At 33.7% G+C, this 23,875-nt stretch overlaps 3 protein-coding genes across 8 annotated transcripts; 1 reads left to right on the forward strand and 2 right to left on the reverse strand.

Annotated features, from left to right (window-relative positions):
• Nucleotides 1-634: 634 nt before the first annotated feature.
• Nucleotides 635-4,714, reverse strand: LOC108318824 (probable receptor-like protein kinase At1g11050). 4 transcript variants are annotated; one of them, XM_017555166.2, is made up of 2 exons: nucleotides 2,344-4,714; nucleotides 635-1,329 (listed from the first exon to the last, which is right to left on the reverse strand). In XM_017555166.2, exon 1 carries the CDS (start codon nucleotides 4,531-4,533, stop codon nucleotides 2,524-2,526), a length of 2,010 nt encoding a protein of 669 aa, XP_017410655.2. In that variant the 5' UTR covers nucleotides 4,534-4,714; the 3' UTR covers nucleotides 635-1,329; nucleotides 2,344-2,523. The 4 variants fall into 4 exon arrangements, with proteins under 4 accessions (XP_017410655.2, XP_017410656.2, XP_017410654.2 ...); XM_017555167.2 differs by having other exon boundaries at nucleotides 635-1,107; nucleotides 2,344-4,713; XM_017555165.2 differs by having other exon boundaries at nucleotides 635-1,107; nucleotides 2,330-4,713.
• Nucleotides 4,715-5,461: 747 nt separating this feature from the next.
• On the reverse strand, nucleotides 5,462-17,291 carry LOC108322881 (putative transferase At1g60990, chloroplastic). Of its 3 annotated transcripts, XM_017555162.2 has the most exons (12): nucleotides 17,020-17,286; nucleotides 16,155-16,256; nucleotides 15,348-15,381; nucleotides 14,626-14,699; nucleotides 14,431-14,496; nucleotides 14,249-14,313; nucleotides 14,006-14,093; nucleotides 13,865-13,930; nucleotides 11,168-11,333; nucleotides 6,299-6,382; nucleotides 6,094-6,221; nucleotides 5,462-5,848 (listed from the first exon to the last, which is right to left on the reverse strand). In XM_017555162.2, exons 1-12 carry the CDS (start codon nucleotides 17,227-17,229, stop codon nucleotides 5,672-5,674), a joined length of 1,260 nt encoding a protein of 419 aa, XP_017410651.1. In that variant the 5' UTR covers nucleotides 17,230-17,286; the 3' UTR covers nucleotides 5,462-5,671. The 3 variants fall into 3 exon arrangements, with proteins under 3 accessions (XP_017410651.1, XP_017410652.1, XP_052731502.1); XM_017555163.2 differs by lacking the exons at nucleotides 5,462-5,848; nucleotides 6,094-6,221; nucleotides 6,299-6,382 and adding an exon at nucleotides 6,414-7,524 and having other exon boundaries at nucleotides 17,020-17,291; XM_052875542.1 differs by lacking the exons at nucleotides 5,462-5,848; nucleotides 6,094-6,221; nucleotides 6,299-6,382 and adding an exon at nucleotides 6,414-7,527 and having other exon boundaries at nucleotides 17,020-17,291.
• A 4,805-nt stretch (nucleotides 17,292-22,096) lies between these two features.
• LOC108318748 (legumin B-like) lies at nucleotides 22,097-23,546 on the forward strand. The gene is made up of 3 exons (XM_052879505.1): nucleotides 22,097-22,324; nucleotides 22,435-23,161; nucleotides 23,273-23,546. The coding sequence occupies exons 1-3, from the start codon at nucleotides 22,129-22,131 to the stop codon at nucleotides 23,424-23,426; spliced, it is 1,077 nt and encodes a 358-aa protein (XP_052735465.1). The 5' UTR covers nucleotides 22,097-22,128; the 3' UTR covers nucleotides 23,427-23,546.
• Nucleotides 23,547-23,875: the final 329 nt, after the last annotated feature.

Below are 23,875 nucleotides of genomic sequence, written 5' to 3' on the forward strand. Positions count from 1 at the left end.
AATTCTAATAGTGCATAACTGTATAAATAGAAAATATCATATACGATTGTTTGCAGAACAATGCTACACAGCTATAATAAATGATAAAATGCTAAACCATGAATATCTATAAGAAGAATGGATACAAAATTTATCAGAGTCACACAGTTAACCATTAGATATACCAAAATAGAAAAATTACATTCCCTTAAAATTTACAATATCAGTTTTTATATTTACAACAACGAAAACTGTATTGCTGGCTGTAGAAATTTCATGGTGACCCTCAAATCAAAATTCAACACCCATGGTATGCATTAATAGTGAAAATAATTTTCAGTGCTAATCCGTCATAACTTTCTTATATTTTAACGATGATTGCTTATTGATTAATTGTGAAAATTCTTACATTGACTGTGAATACAATTAAACTCAATGTTGAAAGTTCAGAGTCAGATAATTTCCAGCTTAGCAACATTTGTTTAAAATATAACGTATAAGTAATATGGTTTCTCTCTTTTGTTTCAGTTTCCTTTTTTAGTAGTTCCAATCATTGTCAAACACAAGTTAGCACTGTCATCCCTGTCATTTGACATTCCCAAAATCTAGCATTCTTCCCCATTGGACTAAAACAAAATTATCTTAAAAGAAAAACTGGGGGGTAATTACTTGTACATAACATTAAAGAATTCCCGAAAGGTTACTATGTTCATAATCATAATCAAATTATAGGTAGGAAACATTCACTGAAATTTTCCTCTAGTCAGATCATCTTTGAGCCCTTGGAATTGGCCACCTGATAGTGCAAATCTTGATTGCACTCTCAGTAGTTATCATATTTTGTTTAGTCATGGATATATATCAGTCAGGTATTGGTAGGATCGAAAGAACTGTTGCAAGGATCATTGATTTCTTGGATATATTTCAACTTCAACAACATCTGTCTGTTGCTCATAATTCGGCCGTGGATTCTGTGTCCTCGCTGGATGAATCTTCAGCAGATAAGTCATTGGTTTGATTGGGGGATTGTATTAATTCTGATTCTTGATTATCACCTAAGAATCATGCTGTGAATCTTCTTGCCTAAAAATCAAGATCTGGCTGCTGACAGAAAGCAGAGATAGAGGACTGCAAAATCATAAGCTGTGATAGTAAACGGGTGGCCATTGACAGAAAGCAGAAACTTAAAACATTCATCAGCAGTTTGGGTTCTTTTGTTATGGGATTCTTGCACAGATCAATGGTTTTTTCCTCATATTTTGTAGCATTGCCACAACATGATTCACACCATAGCCATTCTTGTGACAGAAAGAAAATAGGCACGGCATGCTGAGCGTAATTAGGAAGATCCTAAATTAAAGGGTAAGTTTTAGTAAAAAGCACCTCAAACAAAAGACAAAAAATATACAGTTAAAAGAGAAAAGGCTGATGGGAAAATGCATTGGAATTACATAAAGAAGTGTTTATCTTCATAAAAGTAAAGGGGAAACATTCTAAGAAACCTCTAACTTGATTTTACAGTCCAAAAGTATCCCATTTTAGCCCTTCGTACAATTTATGTAATGGACTTTTTCAATGATTCTCAAATAATTTTTCAAATTTCAAACAGTAAAAAGGAAGGACCTGATTCCAACTTTCTTAAATCTGATAAGACCTCGTATGATGATTGAGATATTCCAGATAGAAAAAGCATTATAACACTTCAAATCTTTTAAGCATTAGCGTTATATTATTAGTCATTAAATGAGTTATACAGGACTAGTTCCAAAACTGACTCTTCCTATCCAATCAAATCCATGATTATAAGAGTTAAGTAGAATACAAAAAACAATCATGCAACCATCATAGGAGAAAATACTTGGAATAGCTCATGATCATGGTTTTCTTGTCCTAGGATACTAATGAGTATATCTGTTTTGGACTTTTCTTAGTTGAAGCCTCTTGGGTGGCTTCCATGATAGTTTTTATGAATATGTTTGGACGAGACTATCTCTAAGTAGTTCTAGAGAAAAAATTAGGAAGAAAGATTTGAAAAGTTAAAACAAGATTAGGCACACAACAGATTCATAAAGCTTGGAATCCTAACTCTGACATTTACTACAAGGTTGATCCTATAACACATCTCGGAGTCAAAATACTACTCACTATGCAAAAAAGGTATGAGAAGGTTCCTGTATAGGATATGTAAAGAGACTACTTAACCTATAGCTAATAGGATACTAAGGCATAATTTTACCCTTCCCTCTAGAACTTCTACTCTTCTATAGGAATGAAACTTTTCTTGAACTGTGAGTTTAGGAGAGTTTAAGAGGTCATCTAACATTTACAATACAAAATTATAACTGCATACCTATAGAGTTGTACCTTGGTCTTGCACTTTTCGTTAATTCCTTTGATCTCTTTCAGGAAAATATTAGTCAGAAATATCCCACAGAGCAAGAACTGCCAACAAGAGGTGCACTCTTGTCTCAAAGAGAATGACATCTTTGTATCTTGCAGTGCACATGCTTCAGCTTCCCTCATTAATACTTCACATTTAACTTTTCATGAGCTCACAAACCCACATCCAGAGCTCATCCCAGAGCAATCACGATCGTACATGACATAGTGCCCGTGCATCAGTGGCCTATCTGGAATTGGTGGGATTTCAATATCCCCTTCTAACATCTTCAAGACATTCAAAATTGTTGGCCTTGAAGCAACAACTACATGAGAAGAAAGAATTCCAACCAGTAAAAACCTCTCCATTATGTTTGTAGCATGATTTCCGTCTCCAAACATAGAAGCATCCAAAGCCTCTCCTATGTTTCCAGATTTCATTAATGACCAAACCCAATCTGTGATCAGGAAAACCGGTGTCCCTGATGAGGACACCTCAAGGGCTTTTCTTCCACACATTATCTCAAGAACAACCACACCAAAGCTGTAGACGTCACTCTTCTCAGTTAGTTGACCATAGAGTGCATATTCAGGTGCTACATATCCACGAGTTCCAGCAACTATTGTATTTAGATGAGACGTACTTTCACTACTCCGTTTGACTAGCCCAAAATCTCCAACCCTCGCCCTCATATCTGCATCAAGTAGTATATTGGTGGCTTTAATATCTCTGTGATACACTGCAGGTTTAACTCCAAAGTGTAAATAAACCAATGCATTTGCCACATCCAAGATTATGCTTTTTCTTTGAGTCCAAGTCAGGGATTTCTTTGCATATTGATTCTCTAATTTGGTTGGAAAAAGATGGTCTTGAAGACTTCCATTTGGCATATATTCATGAACTAGATACCTTCCTCTGTACTCAAGATTGTGACTCCCATCAACCAAACAACACCCTCTTAGTGGCACTAGATTACGGTGCTTCAAGTTGCTAACAATCTCAACCTCACTGTAGAACAGAGTATCTCCTTGAGAATCGAATTCTTCAAGCCTTTTCACCGCAACCATTGTGCCATCAGGTAGAAGGCCCTTGTAAACCATCCCAAACCCACCTCTACCAATGAAATTCTGAGGTGAAAAATTATTGGTGGCCTTCACGAGACTCTCAATTTCAAACCAAGTTAACGCTGTATTTGGTCTCAGCCTTTGCCTGAACCTTTCGTCCTGTAGATCAGCATAGGCAAGCAAATTTTCAACACTTCTTCTCTTGGTATACCAAAAATACAACCCTGATCCTAACAACAGGATTACCAGGACTGCAAGTGAAGCTACAAACAAACCAAGCCTAAGAGCACGATGGCCATCCCTTGAATCAACTTGTGAATTAAGCAACAAAGTCAAAATGCAAGACAAAGCACCTCTGCTCTCAGGGCCATACTGATTGGCCACTCCAGCCATGTAAAGTGCTGTGAAGTAAAAGCAATCTTGGGAATGTGATTCATTACCATCAATGGCACTAAGCTTCTGCTGAACCTTGTCCCCCTCAGCCACGCACTTTCTGCATTGGTTTCTATCACTAAGGTCGGGTTTACACGCAGTGTCGAGCTGTGGCGTAGATCCAAGCCTGGTGAGCCAATCTTCCATGTTTTGAATCCGAGCACAGATGTTGGGAGTGATGACAAATTGTTGTGGATCAAAGCAGGAGGAGACAAGGTTGTTGGGAAGTGAGAGGGATGTGAGATTGGATTGGAAGTCTTGGAGGCAAGAGATAGATGTAGGGAGGTTGGGTAGTTGAAAAAGGGAGTTTTCCTTGAGGTTTTGTGCAAGTGCTACCCCAAAGAGAGATAGGAGTGTTTGGCAACAAGAACTTGTGCTTGTTTGGTATTGGGTTGACAAGGGTTGGAAGTTTTGGCAGGAAGAGATGTTCCAAGGGACTGTTTGAACATAATTCATGGGCACTGGGCATGTAGAATTGTTGGTGGGGGAAATGGTAGGAGAAGGAGAGGGAGAGGGCGTTGCTGAGCTTGGATTTGATGCTACCGAAAAGATCAGAAGAACAAAAATGGACCCCGTATTGATGAGTTTGATAAAGTTGTATACTTTGTCCCTAACAATATAGTTGGGATCATGGAATGCATACTTTTTTGTTAGACGTTCATCCATGGCGTCCAACATTTTGTGGCATAATTACTTTCTCAGAGCAATGACACAAACAAGGCCAAGTTGGTCGCTGAAACCAAACGGAGAAGAGAAATGAAGGAAAGGAAGTAGCTTTGAGATTGACAGCCGCATTTCATTTCTGATGTGCTTTGTGTATGCACTAATAATAAATTAATAATTTACAGCGTTGTACATGATAAGAATATAATTGAAGTTCTTCAAACCAAGTGGTTGGAAAGTTCTTTCTTTATGCCGTAGTAGTTGACAACCTAAAACAACTTTTCAACGTATTAAACTTAAGAGTCAAGCTTTTATGTTTAATATCTGAGTATTTTCAAATAACAGCTCAATGCGAAATTTAAAAATAAAGAACCTTAACAAGAATTGTTGTCGTAAGAGTTTGTATCAGATATATAACATTTAATTGAAGTATACAAGTGAACAGCCACAGCCTAATAAAGTCAATTGCATTCTTTAATACTGTTTATACCTCGTTTATGACAATTGACTTGGATTCATACTTGACTTGTAAGATTGGCTATCTACGCAAACAAGCTTTTGGTAATTCCAAGATTAATCGTGATATTTTTTAATTAATTGAAAATTTGTTTCAAAGCTCTACTAAGAATAACGTAGCAAAATTGTGTATAAATTTTATAAGATTTTTATATTCAAATTCTATACGATAATAACATTCTACTTTGTATAGTGTCTACGCAAGTTGGTGAAAAAGGAACAACGGTTGCATTTTGACCGAAAAAGTAAGATTAGACTGCTGCAGCAGCCTTAATTGGCGAAAGGAAACACCTTTAGTTTGGCACACAAGATCACAAATTCGAAAAAGTTATTGAGACCCCTAATTTGAATGGTCTCAGTCTGCTCCGTGTTAAAAAGGTCATTCGAAGGTACCCTGGAAAAAGAGGCAACATCCAAGAAAAAGAAATGAAGCAAAAGATGAATTCTTATGATAGATTGGTGCCATTGACCAGTTGTCCTAAGATACACAAATTCATCGCAAATGTGACAGATAAGAAAAAAACTTTACACAGTTTATCAAATTTTCTAGTATTGTGCATGAATTTCTTCAACAACACCAATCATCGTCACGACACAAGCACAATAATGGTATCAATACCCTCAATAATCAGGAAGTTCAAGTGGCAGCTGGTTGGCGTTGCTGAGAAAGAAAAGGTACTTCCACCACTGTTCCCTTGATGTTGTCTCCTACAATTACAGTGTCTCCCTCCGAAGCAGCCCGCCTCTTTATGTAACCTAATCCAAAGTGTTCGGAATGCTTCCTTCCAGAAGTGTAGCTAGTTAACTTTCCGACCTGTTCAGGGAGAAAATCAGTTATCTATTTTTAACAGAACACAGCCCAACATCACAAGCATCAAGCTGACTCAGGGAACCACTATTATTTCTTTGATAAAATGGTTTTCTCCAGAGAAACGTTGTAACTGGAGTTTTCACCATACCTTTCATCTTTAGTTTCCAACCGGGATTACTTTGTGGAAATACAGTGTTAACTGTATTCAAGAACATAATGAACATTTTTCAAAAGAAATTAAATAGCACCTTTTTCCCATCCACTGTAATAATGCTGCCAGGTTCTGCAGCAGCAGAAAGATGAATTCCCCATAACCTCTGCTTGATTCCATCATATGTAATGAGCCTAGATATAGTCTCCTGTCCCTTATAACAACCTGAAAAGTTTCATAATCAAACTAAATATCCAGCAGGTTTCAACAATTTATGCAGATTGGGTTAACCAGTTCCACACCTTTATTTAGAGAAACTGAGCTCCATAGACAGGACTCCAGCACATTGAATTCATTTGTAAGCTCCATTCCAGGGGCAGGCCTCCCTAAGAAGTCAAGTAATGATCAAAACTGGATAAAAGAATCATAGGGAGTGAAACTATTAATCATGTTTCAAATATCCTACATAAGAAGCAATTTGGTTGAGGCATGATCAAACAAAAACTGTAAACACATAACCCAATAGGGGACTCAAACTGTAGTTCCCTGTGTTGTGAAGGACTATCTTTTTCTAGATCCAATACTTGTTAGTAGTAACACTACCAATTCTTAAATAGAAGAAGATAGTGCACTCCAAAATAGACACTACAAAAAGAGTTCTTTCATGCACCAATAGTCTACATGGGCTTGAAGCATTTTTTACATAGTCGGGTCGAGAAGAATTATGTTGACTAAACCCACTTTATTTCCCTTAAATCTGGAAATTTTGAATTTTTTTTTTAATGATGAACCTGTGACAATAGGGACTCCCCCAAACTTGAACTGTTCTCACGACCTTGAACGATATGTTCTACAAATCAAGGTAGGGTAGTGGAACTTTTCATTGGGTTTAAGGTTCTAAACATGAGAGGTTTATCCTAAAGGGTTCAAAGGTTTTGTAAGTTAAACAAAGTGGGCTGTTTGGCTCAACCAATCAATCCTGTATAATTGAATAATGGCCTTAATCATGTGTAACATGGTAATAAATGAATCAAAGAGAGGCTCAAGCAAAATCAATAGTGATTCCAAAGTAATGCAATCCAGACCAAACATTCTAAGGCACAACATCTCACATGTTTTAAACTCGGTTCCACAAACATCATCACACAAACTGCCATGAATTTTGATCACAGTTAAATACAAGGCATTACTCAACTTTTCATGGTGAAAGCAACCACAAGTTAGGCTAAATTGAACTATCTCAAGCATCATTTCATATACATGCACAAGCACAGTCTATCAAGCCAGACAACTTAAACAAGCTCACACAAACTAGAGAAGTAAACATCTAACTCAAATTAAAAACATAAAAATGCAAAATAAAAGGTCCTGTGAGTGAATGGAGGGGTCTCTAGCTCTAACTCATGAGAAGTTATCATCACTCTCATCAGAGTCCTCATCATCATCATCAACATCGTCCTCCTGAACATAACTCGAGCTGGTGCAGATGCAGATGAGGAAGAGGATGCTAAGGAGGAGGATGATGATGCTGCTAATAATGGGGATTAAAGATATAATTAGATGAGTTACCAAAATCCAACTATTTACAAAATAATGGGTCAAAATGAGAACAAATTTAAAAGCTAAGAAAGAATCAATTTTGTTAATATAAAATGACCAACAATAATGGAAAAAATTAACATTATCACCCAACAACGATGTTGGTGTTGACAACATTCCAAGACTCGAAAGGAAGAAAATGTACAATAAACTAAAAATAACAACTCCGCAAGATTGTCTATTTTAGAATTTGCAAGCTTCTTATTCTAGTTGCCACTTTCTCTTTTCTCAGATGTGCGAGTTTCTCTAGATCAACCACCATTGACAAATGCAGGCCACATTAGGTAAGCTAAAAAAGTCATCTTGAATATTCACACAACCACATTGTCATTTACACTATCACGTCATCATCCTCTTTACGGCATCAACATGAATCTAATGGAAGAGATCACATTAAATCCTTTTATAAATAAAATGGGGACTAAATCGAGAATAAAAAAACAAGGAATCTGATAGGATATAAGGTGATAGGATATAATGGGTGATGTGTGCACAATAAAAGGAAATAGATTAGAAATTAGTTGTGAGTTGGTTAGTTGGTTGTGGGGCCTTTATAAGAAGGCAGAGAGGTCTTGTGTTAGGGGACTTTGGATAATCTTGTAGATTGAGCTTTGGCTCTTTGTGAAGGGGAAACCTTTGAGGAGAGAGTGCTCTCCTATTCTTTGTGTTCTATACAATCTATACAATAAAGAATATTACTCTTTTTGTCTCTTTTCAATTCTGGGTTCCTATCAATTGGTCCGACCTGTCGAATATCCTTAGGAGAGGAGTGCTGGATCATTGGGAGAGAAGCGTGATGGAAGGAAGAATGAAGGCTTTGGAGGGAAGGGTGGATGGAAGAATGAATGCCCTGGAGGGAAGGATGGATTTTGTGAAGAGGTGGGCCAGCAAACAGAAAAGGGAGCTAACAGAATGGAGAAGAAATATGCAAGAAATGCCACAGGAAACCAGCGAACTCTTGAGAGTTCTTGGAGGAAGAGTGTGGAACCAAGAAAAAGGATTAGAAGGCAGTCCAGGGTCTGTAGAAGGAGATCAAGATTCTGTTAACAGAGGAAAAATAGAAAGGAGAGAGGAATTTCTTCAAGATGTCTTGAAAGGAAAGAAAGAGGGAATGATAAGGATGGAGGCTGGGCAAGATAGTCTTCTAGACATCAAGAAACCCTCGTATGGAGGAGAAAATTCAACCAATAGTGAGAAGAAAAGAGAAATGGAAGCTGCTGTTTTGAGTGTTGATGGTTTTGCAAGAATTAGAGGGCAGGACAGGAGAGAAGAAAATATATGTGGAGAGAAGAAAATATATGTGGAGAGGAAGGCAATGACGAAAACTGTGATGGAGACATTGGTGTGGTTGTTGCTGAGAAAGTTGCAAAAGCTGCTATTTTTACTGCTGCTGAGAAAGTTGCAAAAGTTGTTGTTTTTACGGCTGCTGAAAAAGTTGCAAAAGTTGTTGTTTTTACTGCTGCTGAGAAAGTTGCAAAAGTTGTTGTTTTCCTGTTGCTGAGAAAGTAGCAAAAGCTGTTGTTTTTACTGTTATTGAGAAAGTTGCAAAAGTTGCTGGTTTTAGTGGAGATAGTGTGGTAGGTTGTGGTGTGTATGTCAAAACAGTGAAGAAGGGGGAAGAAATGTTGAGGCCTGGGGTTAAAACAATGGTGTCAAGGAGCAACCCAGTTGAGTCTGTCTACAGAGCAAGAGAGGAACTTTTGCAAGAAATCAAGAAAGCAAAGAAACACTCAGGTGAAGGAGACAATTCAATCAATTGGGAGCAAAAAGGAGAAGAGGATGCCATTGACAATATTGGAGATAGAAAAGGTGAGGAAAAACCAGTCTTTCCGTGGGTGAAAAGAGAAGAGTTGACCACTAATAAAGGGACTGGCACCCAAGGTCAAACAACAAGGGCAACAAATGCTACGGAAGTTCAGAACACCAAAGGATCAGTAAAAGTACACCCAAACAGCAAAGAAAATGTAGTCCAGGGGTTCAAGACCTCGCACCAAAAATCCAAGAACCTTTCTTGGAAAAATCTGGCAACAAATCTACTAAAGAGAGTTGAAGGGAACAAGAGAAGCATGCTATGTGAGAGTTGGGCAACACTAACACAGATTGGAAGTGTGGAAATTTTACATGAGAGTTTGCAAGTAGATGGAGCAGCTGCCAAAAGTGTTGTTGCAACAAGAGCCGATGAAGTTAGAGATAAGATTTTGAGGATTTCAAAAAATTGGGCTAAAAGAATCCAGGAAGAGTGGAAGTCATTGGAGGAGGATTTGCCACCACCCAAGCCTCTAGACCTGAATTGGAGGGTAGTAGCCAATGGGTTCCCTTCATATGATAACAGGATGATGAAGAGGAGCCATAAGATCAAGCTTTACGGTTCCAGCCTTGAGGACAAGGTTGTTCTGCAACAGGGTGTAATGATAGGATATAAGGTGATAGGATATAATGGGTAATGTGTGCAGAATAAAAGGAAATAGATTAGGAATTAGTTGTGAGTTGGTTAGTTGGTTGAGGGGCCTTTATAAGTTGTGAGTTGGTTAGTTTATACAATAAAAAATATTACTCTTTTGTCTCTTTTCAATTCTGGGTTCCTATCAGAATCACATTGAATAAACCCCCATAAATACTGGGACCAAAAAGTCAATTAAACTTTTTTTTAAAGGTTTTGATTATTACAAATAAAAATGATAAGAATGTAATTGGTTGGATTGTTATCAATAAAATAATTCCTTATTTTCTTACATAGTTCAAGTCAACAATTGATTTTCCAGTTAAAAGGGGAAACAACACCCAAATACCAATAATTTGAAGGGCACACATATCATCAATCATCAATTGTCCCACTTTGGATGAGATAAAGCTTCATATGGAAACTTAAAAATGAGAACAAAAGATAATGAGGATAAACAAATATAATGTATGGTAGAAGGTGCTGATAACCAATGCTAATAGGAACTTGGCATAGCACCTATGGAGGCTAGGATTTTTTGGTTATTTATGTTAGCTCAATAAAGAGATGACTAAGAACCTGCCCATGACTTAGTCTCCAACACTTCCAAAAATAACTCCTAATACATAACATTAATCAAATATATAATATACCTAAGTACACGTTCATCAGATGTCACTAACACCGATAGAACCCCTGGTACATGCTACCAGGAAGTGGATGGTCGGATGGAATGTATTAGGGACTCCAGTGCTATAACAGTATAGGCTTTACTGGTGTAACAAATTGACAGAAATGGCAATCGGGGTGTTTGGGTCTTTGGAAGGGAAAGAGACACCGGGTAGAAAAAAGAGTGGATAGAAAGGTTGGAGGGAGAAAACATAGTCCCTTAAATGTCCAGAGTATATTATTCTAAAGCCATCTCTGCACTTTCCAATGTAAATTCCTCTTATAGATACTGATATCAAACTGACATTTGGCTTCTACAGAGGAATGATATAGCACACTAACTTATTTTCTCCTAGGCTGATACAGTTTCTATCATATAATTACATATAACTACATATCCTTCATAAAATAAAGTAAACAACTACGAGATACGGAAATATGAACAGATCTAAGCATTCAGTACCTCGAATAATGCGTAATTTATTCCATGCATTAGAACCCATTGGGATAGCCCCTTGAGCAAGAATAGCTTTCCAAATAGAAGGAGCAGCAGCTGGAGACATCAGTAATGAAAAACCACCTTCAGAAATTATGTTTCCAACCCCTACAGTTACAGGCTGCTTATCAACCTACAATTACAAATGTATTTGAGAAGTTGTCCACGAGAATAAGAAAACATAATGTGAGTCTTCAAGCTTTTCAACAAAAGGAGAAAACAGTGGGAAAAAAAGGAATTACTAGGTTTTGGTTTTGCCATTGAAGGTCAACTACTTTGGAAGTAACATAAATCTAAACAAGAAATGCCAGCTACACACTCTTTCTATTACATTCCCTATTATTGGTTGAAATTTAATAACCCACAAAAATCATGTAGGCCCACTATTTAATTAACCTCACTCGTGATTTTGTATCTTATCATAATTTTTACCCAATAAGAGTTCTTTTAGCACTCCACTTTAACACGTCCTAAATTTTTAATTCTGTAAAACATGAACCACAGGTCATGGGAACTTGCTACCTCTAACAAAGTGGTTTAGACCTAACCATATTGTTGGAATTTTGTGACTCAAACAGCATTTGGTTGAAGGAGTCAAATAAGTTAAATAAAAATATATTCCTATCTTATTTTTAGGAGGATTTTATGCACTATTTAATTAATTAAATTTAGTAGATATTTCTCTAAGTCTGTTACAAATTATGTAGTATAAATATTTATTGTTTATACTCAATAAAATATATCAGTTTCCCTTTTCATTCTTTTGCCTCTTATACTTTAAAACACAACAATTGGTATCAGAGCAAAAAGGATCTTACAGGATCTATGATATAACCTACAAACACCTACAACCACAAAATAGCCACCACACATAAGATGGAATCTCAAACATCTTTTACTACCGTTTCTATACCTGTATTTGATGGACAAAACTATCAAATGTGGGCTGTCAAAATGGAAGCATATCTAGATGCTAACGATGTATGGGAAGCAGTAGAAGAGGACTACGAAGTGCCTCCCTTGCCAAATAATCCTACGGTTGCTCAAATGAAAAGTCACAAAGAAAAGAGGCTTTGAAAATCCAAAGCCAAATCAATTTTGTTCACAGTCATATCTCCAGTCATTCTCAACAGAATAATGACGTTGAAAACGGCATATGAAATCTGGAAGTTTTTGAAGGAAGAGTATGAAGGCACTGAGAGAATCAAAAGAATGCAAGCTTTGAATCTGGTTCAAGAACTTGAGATGCAAATGATTAATGATTCAGATAATAAAGAATTATTCAGAGTTCAAATGAAAGGCAAGAGCTTTGCTTTGAATTTGATTGATGAAGAGCAGTTTGTTGTGCACAAGGCTGAAGACAATATGCAGGTACAAGGGCTTCCTCAACTGGAAGAGAAATCACCCGTATGCGCAACTTTGCAATATGAAAAACAAACAAGGTTGCCTTTTCCAAAAGACAAATCTTGGAAGCAACAAACAAACTGCAGGATGTCAAAGGACCTAAAAAAACCTCATCTCTGAATGGCAAGAAAGTAGAGCTAGTGGGTGTTAAAGTTGGTGAAAGCCAAAATGAACCAGAAAAATTAGAGGAAGAAGAGCAGCCTAAGACAACTCTTCCCGAAGCAGAAGCTGAAAATGCGGAAAAGCCAAAAGAGCAACTACAAATAGATGAGAAAATTGCAGAAGATTGTAAGGACGTAAAGACTAAGCAAGAAATTATGATCAGGACTTCTAAAAGTGAAAGAACTTTAGATGATACGGTCAAGGATGAAAAAACTTAGTATATGCTGATTTTGAGTCAAGGAGGAGATTGTTGGAATTTTGTGACTCAAACAACATTTGGTTGAAGGAGTCAAATAAGTTAAATAAAAATATATTCCTATCTTATTTTTAGGAGGATTTTATGCATTATTTAATTAATTAAATTTAGTAGATATTTCTCTAAGTCTGTTACAAATTATGTAGTATAAATATTTATTGCTTATGCTCAATAATATATATCAGTTTTCCTTTTCATTCTTTTGCCTCTTATACTTTAAAACACAACACATATCCTACAAAAATGGTTTGTACGATGAAGATTGTCTCCACTTATACATTGTATTTTTGGCACTATATCCTGTCAATATAGGACTTGGGCTTTTTCCCAATACACCCACTCACATCCAATACTATTGGGCTTGGTAAGTCTATTACTTAACCCTTTGAATGATTATGATAGACTTTAATATTATCTTTCGAAGTGGTTTAGGCTTAACTCAAATCAGCTTGTAAGATGAAGAGTACCCTCATTATATATCATGTAATTTTGGCACTATCTCCAGTCAATAAGAGACTTGAGTTTTCCCCATTATTACTAAAAATAAAAGTTGCAATTACAAAAGTCATTATATACTCAGTAGCAATATAAATAACCAAAATATGTATTTCTTATACTATGAAAGTTATCTGTGATAAACAAAATATATGAAGCTAAAAACCAGCAAATAAGACATGATTGATCATTGGAGCTGTTTTGGAAAATAAAAAGAAGACATAAAATTATGCAGTCATTATTAAACATACATGACCAGTATCTCGTACAGAGAAACTGGGAATGAGAAAGACAACCAGAACTTAACGCACACGCTTAACAAAATTAACCTACTTGATCATGCTTACATTAAAATGTTGATGTGTACCATATGGTTTTCCAACAAGATCACCAAGGTTCAAGTTCTCCATCACCTGCTCATTTCATTATATTGAAAATTACCAACACTTTAAATCTTGACAATAAATAGGCATAAAAATGTACCTTACTTGGCCACTGTTGGGTCCCACCATAGCAAAAAAGCTGGTTTGCTTAGTTATGTCTTGAATCTCCACCTTATCAGCAAAAAATATGTACCTTAAAATCATTACATGTAAAGATTAACTCATGTATTTGATTTCATAATGCTCATTATGAAAAAAACAACAACAATGTATTTGTTTTCTCTATATCCTTTTAATTTTACTTATGTTGGTAAATCCTGACATTTCAACTAACAAGAAATTACCTACTTGTTCAGCATTTCCATAATGGTCGTACAGGTCTCCGGAGAAACCACTAATGTTATCGCATTTTTCTATCAAAAAGCAACAAGAGAAAGAAAGTGATCAGCTACATGATAATTAAGATAATTGAAGAAAAGATAACCACATAAATTTTCTGAGCATCAGAATGATGAATAATAGAAAATTACCATGAGCCATGCATGAGCAATATCTATTGTTCGAGCTGTTGGTGTCACAAAAACAGTGTCACATCCCTAAGGATTGCAGTTAGAGATTGAATTATTTGATCATCAATTTATAAAATGAAGTATAAAAACAAACTAACAAGAACTTGCAAATAATACATAAATATAGAAACAAAGCTACTTTCTCCCAACACATACTTGTCCTTCATGTAGACATTCAAAGTTTGCAGTGCTCTGGTTGTGAAGGAACTGAATGCGATCTTCTCCACTGACTTTGTTTTAAATGAGCCCAAATATTTGCATGCAAAATTAAGAAAACAATAAAATATGTCAATGACTGATCTCTCAATCACTTAAGAGATAAGGTGAAGAACCCACAAAGAGCCCATTGTAGATGTGTACAGACAGACCCACTCTACCTCATGCTAAAACTATCTCACGGAGTACCGATGCTAGAGTCATTTAATATGTCCCCTGACTTGAATACAAAGTGCAAACTGTCGACAACACTGTAGAACTTTTGTGTAAACCCTACTTTTACTTTATGACCCAAAGATATAAGCCCTATGGTCTATGGACAGTCAAGGTCCTTCCAAGCTTTAGGATTTTGAACCGATTGAAGTTCTCAAAAAGATACGGGGTTATTGGTAAGCAGCAAATTAGGAGAGGAAATGGTGCAGTGTGGGTCATGTGTGGGTTTTCTCTGAAACTGTAGTTTCTATTTATTCTAACATAAAAGACATTTTTGAACATCAAACAATTCACTAAAATTAAAAAAAAAAAAAGTATTTCTACCTTTTTTGTCAGTAATTCTCTTATACTTGTTTGTTAGCAGCAGTTTTATTTTATATAATCCCAGTATGGCTGAGAAAATGCATTGGTTTTGTGTGGAGAGGCAATGGTGCAGGAAAAGCAAGTACCTCTTATCCGGCCAAAGTGTGAAAGATCAACAACCTATGCCATTGGATGTCATAAAGAATTAAATTAAGCATACAACTAAATTCTACATTAACTAACAACATACTAATATATCTCTATAATTAGTATACGTATATAATTTGGTAAGCATGAAACTACGAGACTTCAAATTTGTGTTAACCTTTTAAAAAACTTGTTGATAGCTAAATAAGTTAGTTCACTTTTTGTAAAGTTGGAAAGTACAACGTCAGAGATTTAACCAAAATTAGATATGTGGTGATAAGTTTTTACTTTAGTACTCTATTTACTTGTTTGTTTAAAACTACAGACTAAATAATAGAATTTCTAGAGTAAGTAATAGAAGTTATTAATTAATAAAAGTTAAAAACACAAAAGTTTACATACTCAGGTATAAAAGTTCGCTGACTTCAATTTTTCAATCTGTAATTTCTAGTACTCGGTTTGTAACATTTGACATTCAAGTCTTCAATTTCAAAAGGATAATACTGAGTCTGTATCTTTTACTATTAAATTTGTAAGACATACACTAAGTCTGTACCACAATTTCAAAAACTATAGTACATTACTCCTCTTTAAGAGTGAGTGCCAAAGTGAACCATCAAAGTAAAAAAGAATTCAGTGCCAACAAAATAAGCCATAAGGAATTACCATATTTTCCTTGCCTAGATCAAGCATATCAATTCAAAAAAATAAATAGAGTAAGCATTGATTTTTGTGGTTTATATTATTAGTCAAGCAGAGAGAATAAAAAAACACACTAAACCACAAGCATAAAAGAGAATACGTACCACAACCCCATTTTCCACAGCATCCAGGGCTTCATCGTCATTATGAAACGTCTCAATGATCCCATCCCCAGAAACCTCTGCGCCTGCAGTTTTGACAGCATCCTGCAATGAGTAACGATAACAATTTGACAGTCAAAAGAATGCACTTAGTCCCCTGATTTTTCTTCTCTTATTGAGCAATATCTAAGGGTATTTAAAAAAAACAAAAGAAGATATAATATATTGTTAGTCTATATACGTTAGACTCGTTTTAAATTTGGTTAGGTATAACAATCAATTCTATGAACCAAGTAGAAAATGCAGGGATCAGAAATACTATTGTAACATTCACTGTGACAACTTAATCCCTGTGTATTGTATACTTAATACTAACTCCATACGGGTCTCACAATACAAAACAGAAGCAAACAACAAGAACAACATTGGAAATTATGAATATATAGACTAAATTGAAAACTTTTGCAATCAGGAACCAAAATAAAAAATATTATGTTTTATTTCTCCAAAAAATGATAAAACCAAGTTCTCTACCGCGATAATTTATCCAAGTCGTTTTCTTTATCATTTCGACTACAATTATAGATGTAGATTCATTCCTCTTCCTCTTCTAGAACTTCATCAATTTCCAGTTCTTCTGCTGGCAGCAGGCTTCTTCAGTCTTCTTCACTGCCTAGTGTATGTTGAAGTCCCAAATCCCAAAAATAGCACCATAAAATCCCTAACGTGAGGTTTTGTTCGTAATATTACGGAATACCTCGGGTGCGCCGCTATCGCGCCGCCACACCCCGCGATTCCGCCACGTCGCAAATGATAAGAGTGCAAAGCAAGAAACGAGAAAGAAAGCTTAGAAGCATCGGAAAATTACCAGAAAGTCATGATCGATGGGAGGAGGAGAGAGGTCGAAAGGCAAGGAGTGAGCACAAATTGACCAAGACATTGCCTTCTTCTTCTTGCTCTTCTTCATGAGACGTGGAGAGCAAAACGCAGCGTTTGGGAGTAACAGAGAGAGACGCCATGTTAATGCTTGGTTTTGAGAAGGGTTGAACGAAGGTGGCGGTGCCACCGTTGTTGTCATTTCGGATTAGATAATTGAGAAGACCAAAAACTATTTCAGGCTTCAAACGATTACTGTGTCTTTAAGCATGAAACTGTTATATCTTTATTCAACTGAGCATGGAATAAAAAATAAATAATTAAACATGCTTTTAGTTCATAAATAATGTAAAATTTAAATTAGTCTTTGTTTTAAATTTTTTATATGTTTTGATTGTTTAACTTATAAAATGAATAAATGTATGTAATTATTAAAAACATATTTAATTAAAAAACACAAAAAAGAGATAAAAAATAAATAGAAAGAAAAACAATTTAATCTAAAAAAGTAAAATGGTGATGATTTTATTTGTTATTATTTATATTTTTAATATCATATTTTAATTATTTAATATTATAAAAAAAATCAACATTAAGTTATGAATTCCATATAAGAAAACACTTAAATTTTTATTATTATTTTAATTGTTATGTAATGTCTCATTTTAATAATATAAATTATTAAAGAAATCATTACATATTTGATATTATAAATTGTTAACTCAAAAAATACGTGCTATTAAAATTATTCTGAACATTACTATAACATTTAATATATATAACAAAATCTTGTATAATTAAATAGTAATATTACATTGAACTAAAATAAACAAAAAAATAAAAAAAAAACAAACATCTTACTTTATATTTCAACCTTATTCATGTTTTATACCTAATGAACTTAAACATTATCCTCTGTTTATACTATTAAGATAATCATTACAAACATACAAACAAACAAAGTTAAAAGAGTAAGCTAATTTACCAAAACACATTATGTAACACGTCTTTTTTACAGAATATATGTCAATTCAACAGAAAGTGTCAATTGTTTTCACAAAGCTGAACATACTATGCAAATACTCCAACTTCAAACACTCTGAGCACTTCAAGCTCCAACTCAAAGGTACTTGTCTTTTTTCTAGGTACATATTATCTCTTAGATGAATGGGGTTATGCCTACAAAAGACATTATGATGCTCAAGTCAATCAAATGAGTCAGATAGTAATAAATGTGATAATTAATTAACATAATCAATGTGCTATTATACCATGTTTATCGGGTTTATACCTTGATGGGCCTAGCCTAGGTGGCTAATTACCTTGATTAGTCTTTGATTAATTCATTTGCTTAATCATGATCTTAAGCTAATCAATTCAGTTCACATTTTCTAGATGTGGATTTTAGTTGACCAGCATGTATTCAGCTAAGTTGTTATGACGTTGGATCATACCATGAGGACCAAGTACATGTAAGCACATGTGGTCAAAATGTATTCGAACGTGTTAGGAGCATTATTTTGGTTGGCTAACATGTATGTAACCAACCTTCCTTATCTCGTCGTCATAAGGTTTGAGTGCATTTAGACGCGAGTGACCTAAATATACTCGAACACATATGATACACACAAAAAAGAATCGTGTAAAAAACCTACATACTATTACTGGAATTTCACCAGAACATGTCTCAACTAACTCAGACCATAAAGCCCCTGAAGGACACCCTGTAATATGCAATCATCGCACTGAAACCCTAAAGCCCACCCACCACCAACAATGTTTAAGTAGCAAAAAAAATTAAACAATTCAAATCAATTAACAAGAAAACAAACCTAAATCCAACATCAAGCCATTTGGACCAAGTTTATCCAAATAAAAAAAATCCCATAAAATATAATATAAATAACATAATACACATCATAAATAGAAAATGTATTTATTATTATTTGATATGACTTAAGCTTTACAGTGTTTTTTACCGATACATCTCATTTTTTATCTTGAAAAGACGTAAACCTAAAATATTTCAGCTTGAAAATATGAAGAAGGAAGCACATCCCCCTCCCTGGGCATACCATCTAAATCTTCAATTTAAAAATCAAAAGTATTTGTTAAAAAGAATTTGAAGAGTGTTAAGTAGTTTCTAGAACAAAACCAAATACCACTCAAAATAAACCACACAGTTACCTCTGAACTAGGGTTCAGGAAAGAACAAACCTCAATAAATGATAACTACTTAGGGGGCACAACTTGCTCAGGACAGCAGATGGAAGCGCAAACATTTGCTACGGGGACCGAAAATGTTAAATAATGAGCAAATTCAAATAGATAGTGAAAAAAACTGAAACCAAAACTACAAAATCATCCTCTTGTACCATTAGTGGGACCCATGAATTCTTAATTTAATATTAAACCCTCCAGCTGGCACAACGTTAAATGGAAGTAAACATCAAAATAGTATGCTCTATTTCGAACCATCAAAACGAAAATGCATACATTGTGTTGTATTGATGAGAAACACGGCCGATTGCCATTGCCTACTCCAAGCTTTGCAGCATTGCAGCTTAGAAAGAGTAAATTCATGGCTCAAATGACCCACCGCAATCTTATAAAATCTAAAATTGAAAAAACAATACAATCATATAACTACTTAATGTGCATTTTCTAACACAATTTTTTTATGTTAGAATGAACTTTAAATCTAATTAAACTCTTACATTTACTTATATAGTATTATTTTATCATATTAATCAAATGTTGAATCTTTAACTTACATAATAGATAAACTATAAAAATTATTTAGATAAACTATAATAACTATTTTGCATTTAGTAATATGGATCAGTTTTATCCTAAGGGTAAAAAATAAGTTCATGTAACTTTTTTATCAAATTAATGGTAATGACATGTGACATGTGATGCATTATTTATTAAAATTGTTTAATTAACAAAAATAACTTAAACACACAAAAAAATGCATGTAATATTATATAATAGGATCAAATTGCTTGTATTTAATTCATAGCTGTGAATAATTGTTGTGTGCAATTACTTGTTATATTAAACAAACATTTCATTTCGTACCCTTTTATTCCAAAATGTCACGTGTTTTGCTATTTATAATGTTTAAATCTCTTCTGACAAACCAAATCTCTTTAAAAAAACATATCTCAGTATCAGGAGATTTGATTAGACTCAAAATCTCTTTTAAGAATTGTCAACTTGAAAAGATCTAACTATAAGATTTACATTTTTCTGTTATTTTCACCTATTTTATCATGAGTTAAAGTAGATGTATGTTATTTTCACCTATTTCTGACATTAGCAATAATGAATTCATGAGGATTTGTTTCGGTTTTTTAGGATCTGGCTTGCCACATCCTTGCCAACGCATGCTGTTCATGTGACCATTATTAGTTGGTATACACATATTATGCATTCAACATATTTGTGTACAAATTAGGTTTGATTTGACTTATAAAATTAGTTAGAATTTTACACTTTATTTATTTTAGTTTATTAAAACTTATTATTTTTAGTAGTTTTTCATATATCTTGTTTGAATATTTCTTGTATGTATAAAATATTATTGTTAAAAATATAAATAGTTGTTTAAGTGATGACATTTTTCGATTAAGTTGAAGTTGAACACGTTTAGAATGAATGTGGAAAGATTTATAATCGAAAATCAATTTATAATATATAAATGGATACAAATTTTATTTTATTAGTTGATTTTGTAAGATTGAATTAGACTTAAAGTCTATCTCTTAATATAATATCAAAGCATAATGTCAATTTATAATTAATATATAAGTGGGTTTGAGTTATATTAAGTTTAATGAAAAATATTCAAAATAATTATTATTTTTCTAAAACTCTTATATCTATCTTGACAAGTTGTTGAATCATCGTAACCTTAACTTAGAAGTTATATTATTTAATAATGTTCTTTTCTTGCTAACAAAAAAACATAATTTTCATTAACAAAATTTGATTATAAAATTAATATATTATAAGAAAAATTTTAAATAATGACATATTTTGTAATTCAAAATACATTTAAAGATTAATTTCTTAATTAAAAACCAATTTCTTTTATAATCAAAACCTTAGTTGTAAATAGTAATAACTAATTTAAAAATTAATTTATAGTAAAAACTATTTTAATTACTAATTTAAAATTAATTATAACTTTTTATTTATAATAAAAATTATTTTAATTACTGATAATTTTTAATTTATTAATTAGTATTTAAATTTATCACCATAATAATTGATTATTTTTAATTATTAAAATTAGTCCTTATTTATTTTTTAAATAACCGATATAACAAAACAAAAGTTCACAAGTAATATATGTGTGTGTTTCTTTATGAGTAATATAAAAAATTGAACTTATCCAGATAAATATCTATGAACTAATAATGTATGATAAAAGATAATCATTAGAGAAATTAATCAAAGTGTACCTAATCAAAAATAATTTTATATTAGGTTTTCATAATAAGAAGACAAAAGTTTCAAATTTGTCAAATTGAAATACAACCACGCAAACACCAAAGAAAAAGCAAAATACAGCATAGCAATATGAAAAAGAAGTTAGCTAGAATAATGGTCTGATATATATGAGATGACAAAACAAGGTAAGATGAAATAAAATTAAGATTAAATTTTATTATTTAATTAAAAGTAAAAGAATTTCTTACTAATCGCAACAAAATAAAGTTTGAAAAATTTATAAATAGTTAATTAATGTCATATATAATATTAGAAATTAAAAATTAATAAATTTTAATTAAAAAATATAAAGTAAAAGAATTATAACAAGCAAAAATTAACACGCAACTAAAAACATATTTGACTCGTAAAATGTAAACTTCAAAATTCGTTATAAATTTAGAAAAAGACAAAACGAGATTAATGATAAATTCAAACAGTTGAAATATATAATTGAAGTTTTTGAAAGTAGATAACCTAGATTCACGCGTCCAATAATTTAATATTTTATATTGTTAATGGTTTTCCAACGGCCTTATATATAGAATTCTATATATAGCCACTATCATATATTTTTGTGAGCAAAGGGAAACTCGAAGGAATGGCGATAGACTTAACACCAAAGAAAGCTGAAGCATTGTTTGAGGGAGAGGGTGGAGGTTACTACACTTGGACAACTTCTCAAGTGCCACTTCTGGCCAAGGAAAATCTTGGTGCTGGTCGCCTTCAGCTTCAGCCTCGTGGCTTTGCTCTTCCTCATTATGCAGATTCATCCAAAGTAGGTTATGTCATTCAAGGTCAGAACCCTTACATATATATCTTTTCTATTCTCTCCTCGCTTTTCACCATATATAGATACAAACCTTAACTTCCAGTTACTAAGTTGTTTATATAAGAAACTTTGCAGGGAGTGATGGAGTAGTTGGGATGGTTCTCCCCGACGGCAAAGAAGAGGTGGTTGTTAAACTTAAGGAAGGAGACGTTATAGCAGTACCTGTTGGAGCTGTCTCCTGGTGGTTCAACGATGGAGACACGGATCTGATCATTGTTTTTCTTGGAGAAACTTCAAAGGCTCTTATTCCTGGTAAATTCACCTATTTCTTTCTAACTGGGGCTATAGGAGTTATAGGAGGCTTCTCCACTGATCTCACGAGCAAGATCTATGGCTTAGAAAAAGATGAAGTGGAAAAGCTCACAAGAAGCCAAACTGGAGTTTTGATCATCAAACTAGACAAAACTCAACCTATGCCTGAGCCCCAACTGAACAATACCAAAAAGTTAGTGTATAATATAGATGGTGCAGAGCCAGAAAATGCTGTGGAAAAAGCCGGGTTGGTGAAAACCTTAACAGAGAAAGATTTTGGTTTTATTGAGGATGTTGGGTTAAGCTTGATCAGAGTAAAACTTGAACCCAATGCTATCAAGGCTCCATCATACCCGGTGAGTCCTACGGTTGAGTTGATTTATATTGCTAGAGGAAGTGGGAAGATTGAAATTGTGGACTTCAATGGAAAGAGTGTGTTAAGCACTCGAGTTGAGGCTGGTGATTTGGTTGTGGTGCCACAGTTCTTTGTGGTTGCTGAAATTGCTGGTGAAGAAGGATTGGAGAGTTATTCCATTGTAACAACAACAAAGTAAGTTGCTGTTAGTGACATGCAATAACATTAAAATTGATTGATTATGTTACTTTAAAGTATGTCATGTCACAGATACTAACAAAAACTTACTGATTATCCTATTTGCAGACCTTTGTTTCAAGACTTAGCTGGAAAGGCATCAATTTGGAGCATTTTCTCATCTACACTGCAACAAGTGGCTCTTAATGTAGATTCTGATTTTCAAAAGTTGTTCATATCCAAGATCGAGGAATCTACCAATCTCATCCCACCTTCTACTTAAGTCTATGCGTTTGATTCTTTGATTTATTTGTTTATGTATGGTCTGTTGTTGGTGTATTTTGTTTATGAATAATTTTGAGATGATGATGATGATGAATGTGAAAATTATTAGCTTGATATATTTTATATGGAATAAAGATACGAAAATTAAATATTATGTAAAAAATAAAATATATTATCTTAATAGTGGTATCAAATCATGAGTTCGAATGTTATATTATTGTTAAATTTTCCACTTTAAATAAGTTTCTGATGTTTTTTTTTCGTACTACTGCATGTCGTTTTGTTATTTTCTTGAAGGGCATATTTTCATAAAAATAAATTTTAAGTTTGTTCAATAATAAATGAAAGAAAGGGGAAAGTAGTAACCCAATAATCAATGATATTTTTTTTATTGATGAATGAAGATTTTAAATTGTTTATAGAAATCATATCAATGTGTATATATAG

Source organism: Vigna angularis, chromosome 1 (assembly GCF_016808095.1).
Source record: "Vigna angularis cultivar LongXiaoDou No.4 chromosome 1, ASM1680809v1, whole genome shotgun sequence".
Classification (NCBI taxonomy): Eukaryota; Viridiplantae; Streptophyta; class Magnoliopsida; order Fabales; family Fabaceae; genus Vigna; species Vigna angularis.